General features: G+C 36.8%; 1 protein-coding gene and 1 non-coding gene across 2 annotated transcripts; one reads left to right on the top strand and one right to left on the bottom strand.

Annotated features, from left to right (window-relative positions):
* Window positions 1–267: 267 nt before the first annotated feature.
* TRNAF-GAA (transfer RNA phenylalanine (anticodon GAA)) lies at window positions 268–340 on the bottom strand. The gene has a single exon. It is a non-coding gene; the product is annotated as a tRNA-Phe (tRNA).
* Window positions 341–7,910: 7,570 nt separating this feature from the next.
* LOC107817464 (large ribosomal subunit protein bL21m-like) lies at window positions 7,911–11,953 on the top strand. The gene is made up of 5 exons (XM_016643294.2): window positions 7,911–8,568; window positions 8,763–8,843; window positions 10,551–10,652; window positions 11,294–11,368; window positions 11,468–11,953. Exons 1-5 carry the CDS (start codon window positions 8,137–8,139, stop codon window positions 11,576–11,578), a joined length of 801 nt encoding a protein of 266 aa, XP_016498780.1. The 5' UTR covers window positions 7,911–8,136; the 3' UTR covers window positions 11,579–11,953.
* The last annotated feature ends 565 nt before the right edge of the window (window positions 11,954–12,518 follow it).

The raw sequence follows: 12,518 nt of genomic DNA, 5'->3' as shown, positions 1-12,518 counted from the left end.
CAATTCCGAAATCATGGATCCAATGTTCTCGAGGACGAATACTCTGACCTCGTGTTCTGGTTTGATGGGACTCGGGATCGATCTCCAACACCTAGTCATTAGTTCAAGAAAAGAGAGTGGAACATCTTATCCCTTAATTGAAGGTTAACTATCAGCATTCCAGTTCTAGTTAACAACTTAACGTTCGAGTGGCCAAAAACATAACTATCAGCGACGCGGAAGTCTAAAAGCGAGAAATGAACGAGAATTCAAGGGGAAAAACATCAATGCGGTGAACGTGGATCGAACACGTGACCTTCAGATCTTCAGTCTGACGCTCTCCCAACTGAGCTATCCCCGCTTGTGTTTGTCAACTGTTATTTATTTAATAATGTCTAATAATAAATCTGATCTTACGGAACATGCTGATGCAACGAACCCAGATCTAGGTACCACTGGACGTTTCAAACAATTTTCTTAGCAATTATATATTAGTAAAACCTCTCTATAACAGTATTCCTATATAACAATACTTTACTATAAAAGTCAAGCTTTTTCGGAACCAATTTTCATGTTATGTTATAATATATATTTTATATAACAACACTTTGCTATAACATCCAAAAGTATTCGGAATAAACGAGGCTGTTATAGAGACGTTTGACTGTATAAGTAATTTTTGAAAGGTAAAGTTAAAATTAGTCGAAAACTTGTATACTAAACAGAACCTTAAAAATTCGAGGCGATCACGAGAGGTATAAATCTCATGGGACTATCACCAAAGTAATAGAGCGTTGCTCCATTAATGTTTAACACTTTGGATTGTTCTAGTATCCTAATTAAGTACGTCTCCTGAGCTTTATATTTTGAATTGTCAGTTGCATACTCATAATATATTGCTTAATAGTTAAGTATTTGGCGATCTAGAGTATTATTTTAACATATATTACCATGCATTAGGTAGTTCAATCAAATCTTTCTTCTTTTTTCGTTTGATTTTTTGTTGAGAGCGGTGGGTCCGGCCTATTTAATTGTATTTTAGTTAGTAGATAGATAGTTATAACTAAATGGATCAGTAGTTGAGTTAGTTGTTAGCTTTTATAAATAGTAGTGCTTACACAAATAAGCAGAGTAGCTGTATATATTATATTTGCAGTAAATGGAGTAACTATTTTCCTCCTCCATTGCATATTCTCTCTTCTTTCTTATCTCCGCCATAGTCAGAACTCCATAACATGGTATTAGAGTTCGGTTAATCGAGTAATGGCAGCTCAGATCGATGTGATGGAGCACTTAATCTCATCCTTAATATCTGCATTGTATTAATTTTTTGAGTCAATTTCTCATCCGAGTCTCACTTCCTTCGAGCTAGGGTTTGTGATTTGTTCAATTGGACCTCAATTGGTTGCGAGTAGTTTGTGCATTTGCTAATAACTATATTTCTCTTTTTCGATTCAAGTTTTTCACTTCTGCAACAATGCCAGTTCTTGAAGAAGCTATTGATGCTCAACTCACATCTCTTAATCAGCTCAATCAGTCGATCGAGTTGATCATCACCATCCTATGTACATACATCCATCTGATACACAATGTTCGGTTTTTATTTCTATTCAGCTACAAGGTTTTGAGAATTACTCGATCTGGAGTAGGTCATTGAAAATTGTATTATATGGCAAGAACAAATTAGGCTTTGTTTTAGGCACTTGCAAAAAAAGTAACTATAATGTTAGTCTTCATGAACTATGGGATAGATGCAATGTAATAGTGTTAGCATGGATCATGAATACAGTATCTCTAAATCTGTTCAGTACATTAATCTATGCATCAGATGCCCACAGTGTTTGAGAAGATCTTAGGAAAAGGTTTGATAAAGTCAATGTTTCTAAGGCAACTTACCTGCATAAGGAAATTGCTACACTAACACAAGAAGCATCTTCTATCTCTGTATACTTCTCTCGACTGAGAGAACTTTGGGATGAGTATGAAACACTATCTCCTCCACCTACATATGGCGTAATGACTCATATAAAAATGCTAAGAACTAGGTGCTAAAGATTAGACCACTTCTTAACGTGAATCAAGCCTATGTTATGATCATTAATGTTTGAAAGTCAGATGATCAATGGAAAGGGTATATATGGTTCTAATGATACTAATAAGGCTGATGCGATGATGAGTAACATAAATTATAACAACTAAGATTAGTGCATAATGCTGTTACCTTTGGACCTAACTCTAAGACTGCACCTAGAAAAAAAATCATCAATCCTGTTGATGTTTGGCAAAATGCCAAAGTCCCACATTGGTTGGGAGTTAAGTTTGGGGGGGATTTTTCCCCTATAAAAGAAGGCCTAATGTTTAGGATTGATACACACCTCTCATTTGCCTTCTCATCTGTTTAAGGCATTTGTATCTTCTCTCTTTAGTATTATTTCACTTGTATTTTTGGAGTGGAATAAAATATTGGTTGTGTCCGAGGAGTAGGCAAAATTAGCCGAACCTCGTAAATTCTGGTGTTCCCTTTATTATTGCTTTATTGTCTTATTTATTATTTGGTGGCTGTCATAATTTTTGGTATAGTAGTTGTGACTTATTCACACTCTATACATTTGGCTTCCGCAACAATTGGTATCAGAGCCAAGGTACTGTCTAAGTATGCTCTGTGGTTGCAGCATAGTCTGATCTTCCACATCAGAAAAGATTTATCTTGGTAACTGAGTCAAGGTTCTGTCTGAGTATGCTCTGTGGTTGCAGCTTAGTCTGATCTTCCACACCAGAAAGGAAATAATCTTGATTTGTGTCGTCAGCTATTAAATAATATTTGTGTCAAAGATGGGAGACAATAAACAAGAAGAATCTACATCAAGTGTCAACAATACGTCATCATTGGCATCTTCGCTTATGACAAGAATTGTGTCAAATGCGAAATTTGCGGTCGAAATATTTGACGGGTCCGGACATTTTGGGATGTGGCAAGGCGAGGTTCTAGATGTCCTTTTTCAACAAGGGCTAGATCTGGCCATTGAAGAAAAGAAACCAGATGTTATTGGAGAAGAAGATTGGAGAATTATCAACCGTGTTGCTTGCGGTACCATTCGATCCTACCTTGCTAGAGAGCAGAAATATCCATACACAAAGGAAACTTCTGCAAGTAAATTATGGAAAGCACTGGAGGATAAATTTTTGAAGAAAAACAGTCAAAATAAATTGTACATGAAGAAGAGACTGTTTCACTTCACCTATGTTCCTGGTACCACGATGAATGAACATATCACCAGTTTCAATAAGTTGGTTACAGATTTGCAAAATATGGATACAACTTATGATGATGGTGACTTGGCCTTGATGTTGTTGGCGTCACTTCCTGATGAGTACGAGCACCTTGAAACTACTCTACTCCATGGAAATGACGAAGTTTCTCTCAGAGAAGTTTGTTCGGCTTTGTACAGCTATGAACAAAGAAAGCGAGAAAAACAGAAGGGCGGAGAAGGAGAAACACTATTTGTGAGGGGTCGTCCTCAAAATCAAACGAGGACAAAGAAGGGAAGATCCAAGTCAAGATCCAGACCCAGCAAAGATGAATGTGCCTTTTGTCGAGAAAAAGGGCACTGGAAGAAAGACTGTCCGAAGTTGAAGAATAAGGCCAAACATAACAATGGAAAGGACATTATGGATTCAAATGTAGCTGATTGTGATGATTCAGACTTCTCATTAGTTACAACAGAGTCATCAACATCTTCAGACATATGGTTGATGGACTCGGCTTGTAGCTATCATATGTGTCCCAACAGGGACTGGTTCGTGGAATTTCAAGAAGGAGAATATGGAGTCGTCCACACAGCGGATAACAGCCCTCTTACCTCATATGGCATTGGTTCAATACGATTAAGGAACCATGATGGAATGATCAGAACATTGATAGATGTTCGATATGTACCGGATTTGAAGAAGAATCTCATCTCTGTGGGAGCCCTAGAATCAAAAGGGTTCAAAATCATTGCAGAAAATGGAGTGATGAGAGTATGCTCCGGTGCACTAGTGTAATGAAGGCTAATCGGAAGAATAATAATATGTACCGCTATCGTGGCAGTACAGTTATTGGGACAGCGACAGTGACATCCAGTGACGACAAAGAGGCAGAAGCAACCAAGCTATGGCACATGCGCTTGGGACATGCTGGAGGAAAATCCTTGAAAACTCTATCAGATCAAGGATTGTTAAAAGGAGTAAAGGCTTGCAACTTGGAGTTTTGTGAGCATTGTGTCAAAGGGAAACAGACAAGGGTTAAATTTGGTACAGCGATCCATAATACTAAAGGCATTTTGGATTATGTACACTCTGATGTTTGGGGTCCTTCCAAAACACCTTCATTGGGTGGGAAGCACTATTTTGTAACCTTTGTTGATGATTTTTCTCGAAGAGTGTGGGTGTATACAATGAAAAACAAAGATGAAGTGCTGGGAATTTTTTTTCTCAAATGGAAGACGATGGTGGAGAATCAAACATACAGGAGGATCAAGTGTATTCGCACAGACAATGGAGGTGAATACAAAAATGATCATTTCAATAAGGTCTGTGAAAATGATGGCATCGTCCGACACTTCACTGTTAGACATACACCACAACAGAATGGAGTGGCAGAACGTATGAACCGGACCTTGCTGGAGAAGGTACGGTGTATGTTGTCCAATGCTGGCTTGGGCAAAGAATTTTGGGCTGAGGCAATTACATATGCATGCCACCTCATTAATCGTCTACCATCTGCTGCTATTGATGGCAAAACACCATTTGAAAAATGGTACGGAAAACCTGCTGTAGATTATAACTCTTTGCACGTGTTTGGCTCAACTGCATATTATCATGTGACGGAGTCAAAATTGGATCCAAGGGCAAAGAAGGCTATTTTTATGGGAATTACTTCTGGAGTCAAAGGATATCGCTTATGGTGCCCTATGACAAAGAAAGTAATATTCAGCAGAGATGTTACCTTTGATGAATTTGCTATGGTAAATAAGGTAACAGAAGATACCAAACAAAATGAAGGTGCTTCTAAGCAGGTGGAGTTTGAGGGAAAATTTATTTTTCCTACACAAGAAGCAGAGGAGGAAACAAATGAAGATTACCCTCTGGAAGGAGAGCCAGTAGAGGAGATTCCAACTCAGGAATCTCAACAACAACTTGAATCAATAGCAACCAGCAGGCCAAAAAGAACAATAACGAAACCTGTTCGTCTCATAGAGACGGTTGCTTGTGCAACCTCAATTGTAGCTGATGATGTTCCTACTACTTATAAAGACGCTGTTCAAAGTTCAGAAGAAGATAAGTGGAGGATTGCCATGAATGATGAGATACAGTCCCTTCATCAGAATCATACATGGAGATTGGCCAATCTCCCGAAGGGAAAGAAAGCAATTGGGTGCAAATGGGTATTTGCAAAGAAGGAAGGATTTCCTAACCAAGTAGATGTTCGCTACAAAGCAAGATTGGTGGCCAAAGGATATGCTCAAAAGGAGGGAATTGATTACAATGAAGTGTTTTCTCCAGTTGTAAAACATTCCTCCATTAGAATTATGTTGGCTTTGGTAGCACAATTGGATTTGGAACTAGTTCAGATGGATGTAAAAACTGCGTTTTTACATGGAAACTTGGAGGAGGAAATCTACATGACTCAGCCAGAAGGATTCAAAGTTGCTGGAAAAGAAAATATGGTGTGCAAACTTGAAAAATCGTTGTACGGATTGAAACAATCTTCTAGACAATGGTACAAGCGATTTGACGAGTTTATGTTGCGGCAAGGGTACAAGAGAAGCAAATACGATCATTGTGTGTATTTGCACAAGCTTAAAGATGGTTCCTTTGTATATCTTCTCCTATATGTTGATGATATGTTGATAGCTTCCAAGAATTCGGAAGAAATTGATAAGTTGAAGATTCAACTGAAGAAGGAGTTCGAGATGAAGGATTTGGGTGAGGCAAAGAAAATTCTTGGCATGGAGATAATTAGAGATAGACGTTCAAAGAAACTCTGTTTATCTCAAAAGGAATATTTGAAGAGAGTACTTCAACGTTTTGGCATAGATGACAAGACTAAGCCAGTTAGTACTCCACTTGCTTCCCATTTTAAGCTAAGTACTACTATGTCGCCAATGGATGAAGCTGAACGAGAGTATATGTCAAAGGTACCATACGCAAATGCTGTTGGTAGCTTGATGTATGCAATGGTTTGCACAAGGCCTGACATTTCACAAGCTGTTGGAGTTATTAGCAGATATATGCACAATCCAGGGAAGGAGCATTGGCAAGCTGTGAAGTGGATTCTACGGTATATTCATAATACTGTAGATGTCGGGTTAGTTTTTGAGCAGGAAGACAATCAGTTTGTAGTTGGATATTGTGACTCAGATTTTGCGGGTGATATGGACAAACGAAGATCAACTACTGGTTATGTGTTTACTTTTGCAAAGGCACCAGTTAGTTGGAAGTCTACTTTGCAGTCAACAGTTGCTTTGTCTACAACAGAGGCAGAGTACATGGCTATTACAGATGCTGTGAAAGAGGCAATTTGGCTTCAAGGATTGCTAAAGGAGCTTGGTGTTGAACAAAAAGGTGTCACAATTTTTTGTGATAGTCAAAGTGCTATCCAATTAGCGAAGAACCAAGTTTATCATGCAAGGACGAAGCACATTGATGTTCGGTATCATTTCGTACGAGAAATCATAGAAGAAGGTGGAGTCACGGTGAAGAAAATTCATACTACAGAGAATCCTGCTGATATGCTGACAAAGGTGGTGACTGCGGTCAAGTTTCAACATTGTTTGGATTTGATCAACATTGTTGAACACTGAAGATTGAAGATGAAGACACAACCAAAATTTGTTATTGAGAGAGAATTGAAAATGTGGAATTTTGCCAAGGTGGAGATTTGTTGATGTTTGGCAAAACGCCAAAGTCCCACATTGGTTGGGAGTTAAGTTTGGGGGGGATTTTTCCCCTATAAAAGAAGGCCTAATGTTTAGGATTGATACACACCTCTCATTTGCCTTCTCATCTGTTTAAGGCATTTGTATCTTCTCTCTTTAGTATTATTTCACTTGTATTTTTGGAGTGGAATAAAATATTGGTTGTGTCCGAGGAGTAGGCAAAATTAGCCGAACCTCGTAAATTCTGGTGTTCCCTTTATTATTGCTTTATTGTCTTATTTATTATTTGGTGGCTGTCATAATTTTTGGTATAGTAGTTGTGACTTATTCACACTCTATACATTTGGCTTCCGCAACAAATCCATCTTTACTTCATTATATACATACATGACGCAAAACTTAAATCAAATAACTCCTTCATCTGGCATTAGTAAAGAGTCAAGTTGTCAAGGAAGCAACTGATAGTGAACAAATGACTTGTAAAAGTTAAACAATTTGGCCTTTTTGGATTCATCATATATATCTTGAATCTCTCCTTAGAACATTTCTATAAATAGAGAGTTTCCTATTTGTCTCAAACAACTACTCTAGAATTGCACAAGAATGATTAAGTACATAGTTTAATTAACCTACTTCCAGAATGAAAAATGCTACACAATTAATAATGGGTACGATGTTTAATTAATTTGTGGAGATCGTAGATGGCGATTGAGGTTTTAGGAAGTAATAATGGTCTCAACTAATTATAGATATCTAATAATATTGATGAGCCTATATGTTAATGCGCTGACTATGCAAAAAATATTTACACAAACAAATAAAGTAGATCATATTGAAATGTCCTTTTAAATTATTTGCATGATTGATGAGAAGGAATAAACTTATCATGCTTCTAATATTATGCAATTGTTTCTTCACGAAACAAAAGTTAAGTAATAGAATAGCATTATTCTTGGAAGATATCTTTGACATTGACATACTAATACTATGTACGTAGTTATTAGAAGCTTGAGCAAAAAACCTAGGACGCTTTTTAGTTCCTAAATATGAAAAGATACAAATTAAGAGAGGTGAATTGATTATTTCTTGATCAAGCTAAACATAGCAATTAAGTAATTTGATCATATGAAAAGTTACAAATTCAGAGTGGTGAATTGATTATTTCTTGATCAAGCTAAAGATAGCCATTAAGTAAAAGTTAAACTGTTACTCCAAAAGCTCAAAGCTCAGCCAAACAATGGCGAATCGGCGATGCGTTCAAACCCTAAGCCGTCATTTAACATATCTTCTCTCTCCAAATCCATCATCTCTCCATTCCCTCACGTCCATTTCGCCTCAAACCCTAACCCCACAAATACTCAAATCCATCGACACACTCACTCCCTCTCCCAAATGCCCTAACGTTACCACTAAAATTTCATCTTTCCACAGGCATTTCTGTTCCAATCGACCGATCAATAGCGATGATGACGAGGAGGGAAGTGAAGAAGAAACTGATGATGATGATCATGACGTGGAGGGTTTGGAGTCGAATATTGAGCCCAGCAGAGAGTACACTCCAGAGGAGAAAGAACACGAGGCAGCTGAAATAGGGTATAAGGTCATCGGCCCACTTCAGAAATCGGACCGGGTCTTCAAACCATATGAACCCGTTTTCGCCGTTGTTCAGGTTAATTACTGTTTCCTGTATACCTTATAATCCCAAACTAGTTGGGATCGACTATATGAATGTCTATTCTATTTTTGATTAACTTTATATATTAGGAGTTTTTTAACACTATAGATTATATACGTTTAGTGATAAATTTTGTATCTTTAATTGTGACCTTTACAGAATTGAAGCTGTTGTCTTTTGTTATATAGATTGGTTTTCACCAGTTTAAAGTGAGCAATGGTGAATCCATTTTTACTGAGAAACTGAAGTTCTGCGAAGTTAATGACAAGGTAAGTTGGGTTCTTGCTTTCTGGAAGTTGTGTACAAAGTTGATGTCTTTTTCTTATACATACAACTAACAGAAGTCACCTTGAGGACGTTGTAGCAGCGGGTGCTAACTTAGTAAAAATATGTCTTAAAAATTGTTCAACAGTTCATATAGTTAAAATCAAATGCAGAATATGCAGTGCGGATGCACCTGCTGTTCTCATACTACAATTGTCCCTAACTGCTGAAATTTCATCAGGAAAAAAAACTAAAGGCTGAGCTTAGGGTTGTGGCTGTCAAATGTCTGGTTGGATTGTGACAATGTATCATTGTTTTTAAGCTCTGTTGTTTGTTCAAGTAAGGAATGATGGGGTAAAGGGATACTCTTAAGTGCTCATTTGAGCTTTATGTAACTCGTCCCTCTGGATGTGTTAAATGTTCAATTTCTACCAAACCTTATTTAGGACTGTAGGAGCTAGTTGATGATCTCCTTAGTTCTTTGTGCAAATGTGTTAGGTCTCAGTCCGCTACTTTTATCTTTGCTCTTCTCAATAGATTATTTACTACTGACCTTGCATCAATTGGCATTACTTGAAAGAAAAGGCTCCAGAGCAATTCTTAAGGAAAAAGTTGAGAAAAAAGTATTACATCAATGAAGTGGTGATATAAGTGGAAAAAAGTTTAAGATATTTATTATTAGATGCGGGGAATTTCATAATTCTATTTTTAACATATCTGATGCTTGATGAAAAGGGAGAAAAATAAGTTGCCCTTTTATTGTTTTTGAAATTTGATAATTACCCTCCTCTTGTTATGTAATAGCCCCATAATTCCTCTGTAGTTTTCCTTAATTAAAGAGGCATTTTTCATAAAACCATGCAACTTTGGTTTGTCTAAGAAAACAAGCAACTAATTTTTTTTTTTTTTTTTTGAAAACCATTATTCTTTCTCCTGTCATCAGTTTATTCTTTAATCTTTAGGTTTTTGATGGTAGAAAGTAAATGCAAGTTAGACCATTGGGACTTTGAGAAAACTATTAATCCATGTTATTGTGATGAAACAGCCTTATAATATTTTCTGCGTATCCTAGATATTATTGCAAAATGAGTTTCCTTGTTTTAATATGCAGGTATCACACTGTAAAAGGGTTAATGAGACTATTTGTTACGTACTTACGTTGGAGAAGAATTGACAAGTGTTTATAATTAAAAAAAAGGTAGTATGCCTTCTGTTCTAAAATTATGTGAAGTAAAAAAGGAGACTTGAATTATATTGCTGGAAATGGACATCTTTTGAGATGTGCATGCACAAAAGTCTTGGGTTCCATAATCCATATGAAACTAATTGGCTTTGATATCTTTCGATGCTAAAGGAAGATGCTAATTTTTTTGGTTTCCGACTTAGTTAGAAGTAACTACCACTATAGAAATTGTTTAGAAAACAAATCTTATGGCAGTTTTAATAGAAAGGAGAGAGGAACAAACTTATCACCCTTAAATATGATGTGGCTTGTGTTTATTGATAGGTTTTAGTTCTAATACAAGCTGTAGCACAAGATAAGCTTCAAAGTGCAGAATCACGTTGCGCATGAGACCTTGACCCTGATGAAGCTTGCTATGTGCTTCTCCTTTCTCACTTTAGTTTTTGCCTGTCTCTTACTTGTGAAAAATGCTTGTACGTTGGAATTACTGTCACGTGAGTGCGTAACTATGTCATTGTTTTGTGTTCAGTTAATACTAAATAAGGTTTTGCTGCTGGGCTCAACGACTCAGACAATCATTGGCAGGCCTATATTGCCGGATGCAGCTGTTCATGCTTTCGTTGAGGAGCATGTAAGATAGTTGTGCCATGAGTCTACCTTTGCCTTTAGTTTGCTTGCATATTTACTTGTGTATTTTCTGGTTGACTAGTAAGTGACTGTTATGTCAGTTCCCATGAAGTTTGAGAAGTTGGATTAGCAATTTCCTCATAAACCGCTTTTTAATCCTTTAAAATATATTAAAAGAAGTTCTTATTTGAATGAATTCTATAAGTAGGTTCATTGAGAGGAATACTTATCCCAAGGAAAAAAAGGTTCATCGAGAGCTGGCCCCAACTTGTTTGGGACTGAGGCGTAATTGTTGTTATTTTTTAATGATCTATTTTTCCTCACTGTTGAAAAGGTATTGCATATATTGCACTACCTGTAACCACTTATGGTAAGTGGACTGATATTAGTAATATACAATACCTCAAGAATGGTTTGTGTAATTAACAAAACTTCATTTTTCAGTAGTTATAACTGTTAGCTTCAATTATATTACTTATTGGATCTTGCTGAGCTTATTCGAGGAATGCCATAGATGTGGAACTAGGTTCAGTTCTTCAGGCATTGAGCTTGGATGATTGCATAACTTGCTTCATATATGCACACACACATCTTATTTCATTCCAGATAGATTCGGAAATTTAATCTGTCCTTGTCTTGGTCCAGGCATTAGATGCTAAAGTACTTATATTCAAGAAGAAGAGACGGAAGAATTATCGACGAACACGAGGACATCGACAGGTTAGTCATTGATTCATCCACAATGAACATACTGCCTGAAACACAGCCATGTTTTATACACATTGTTACTTCTCATCCTCTTTTCCTATTCATTTTTAGGAATTAACAAAATTGAGGATTACGGATATACAAGGAATTGAGAAACCTGAAGTGGCACCCCCTCTTAAAACAGAGAAGAAAGGTGTTAAGAAGGTAGCAGTAGCAGCTTAAAGATGCTAAAAAGTTTTAGTAACAGTTGAGCAAGGGATTTTTGGCATATACAGCTGACATGGCTCAGCTTTTTCCATTCGTCCTGTCTTACGAGATTTATGTGAAAACGCAGATGCCACATGCGGTCAGGTGTTAAACTGGCATGAGATGGAGGGCAATGATTCTGTTGTAAGCTTACCATAGTTGAATCTTGAGGCTATATTCGGTTACAAGTACCAGTCCCACTTAAATTGAAAATATTCACAGTGATTGATAAGCAAAGCTTTGCATGCTAGCCAGTTCAATAACAATAGTGTCTGAAAGAAGAGTTAGCATTAGTTTTCCCTTTATTTGCTAAACAACAATGCTAATGTTTTATACAAAGCAATGCAAAAACCAAATATCCAATCAAAGCTGATCATACCTCACCATATTTTGCATAGTCCGACAGCTGTATCCGTGCAACACGACAACACATACGGAAAGGGCAAACCAGCAAAGAAAACAAAAACCACCAATGACTTAAGAGTCGGACATACTCCTTTACAAGAAAATATTATTCTCTAAGCTTTATAGGCGATGTGTATCTGTTTCAGCTTTCTAGATGCATCAACAGATTTCTGCACTACTCTCTGCGCTCCTTCTTTTCCCAAATTTAGAAATTGTAAAGTACTGGCACTTCATTAAGAAAAGTTTTTTAACTGGCAACTTTTCCCATATAACCGGATTAGACTGAATTAATCAGCTGAGTTTGCAACAGGTTAGCTACTACCTCCGCTTCAATTTGAGCCCATTTGGACATAAGATATTTTTTCTTTTTTTTCCAAAAAAAAATTCACTTTTTTTCGAAATTAGCATTTGTTCATAAAATTTTCAATTTTCACTTGAAGATGCATTTTGAAAGTTTTCGAACATTTGAAAAATTCCAAAAACCTGTTTTTCAAAATTTTCACTCACAAAA

Source organism: Nicotiana tabacum, chromosome 5, assembly GCF_000715075.1.
Source record: "Nicotiana tabacum cultivar K326 chromosome 5, ASM71507v2, whole genome shotgun sequence".
Lineage (NCBI taxonomy): Eukaryota > Viridiplantae > Streptophyta > Magnoliopsida > Solanales > Solanaceae > Nicotiana > Nicotiana tabacum.
Note: the sequence above shows the minus strand (reverse complement) of the source record. Positions and strands in the feature narration are given on the sequence as shown.

Bases quoted from the DNA above. Each gene is read 5' to 3' on its own strand.
- LOC107817464 (XM_016643294.2), top strand. From the start codon at position 8,137: ATGGCGAATCGGCGATGCGTTCAAACCCTAAGCCGTCATTTAACATAT. The intron at 8,569-8,762 runs GTTAATTACTGT...TTTGTTATATAG, and splicing joins CCGTTTTCGCCGTTGTTCAG to ATTGGTTTTCACCAGTTTAA. The intron at 11,369-11,467 runs GTTAGTCATTGA...ATTCATTTTTAG, and splicing joins GAACACGAGGACATCGACAG to GAATTAACAAAATTGAGGAT.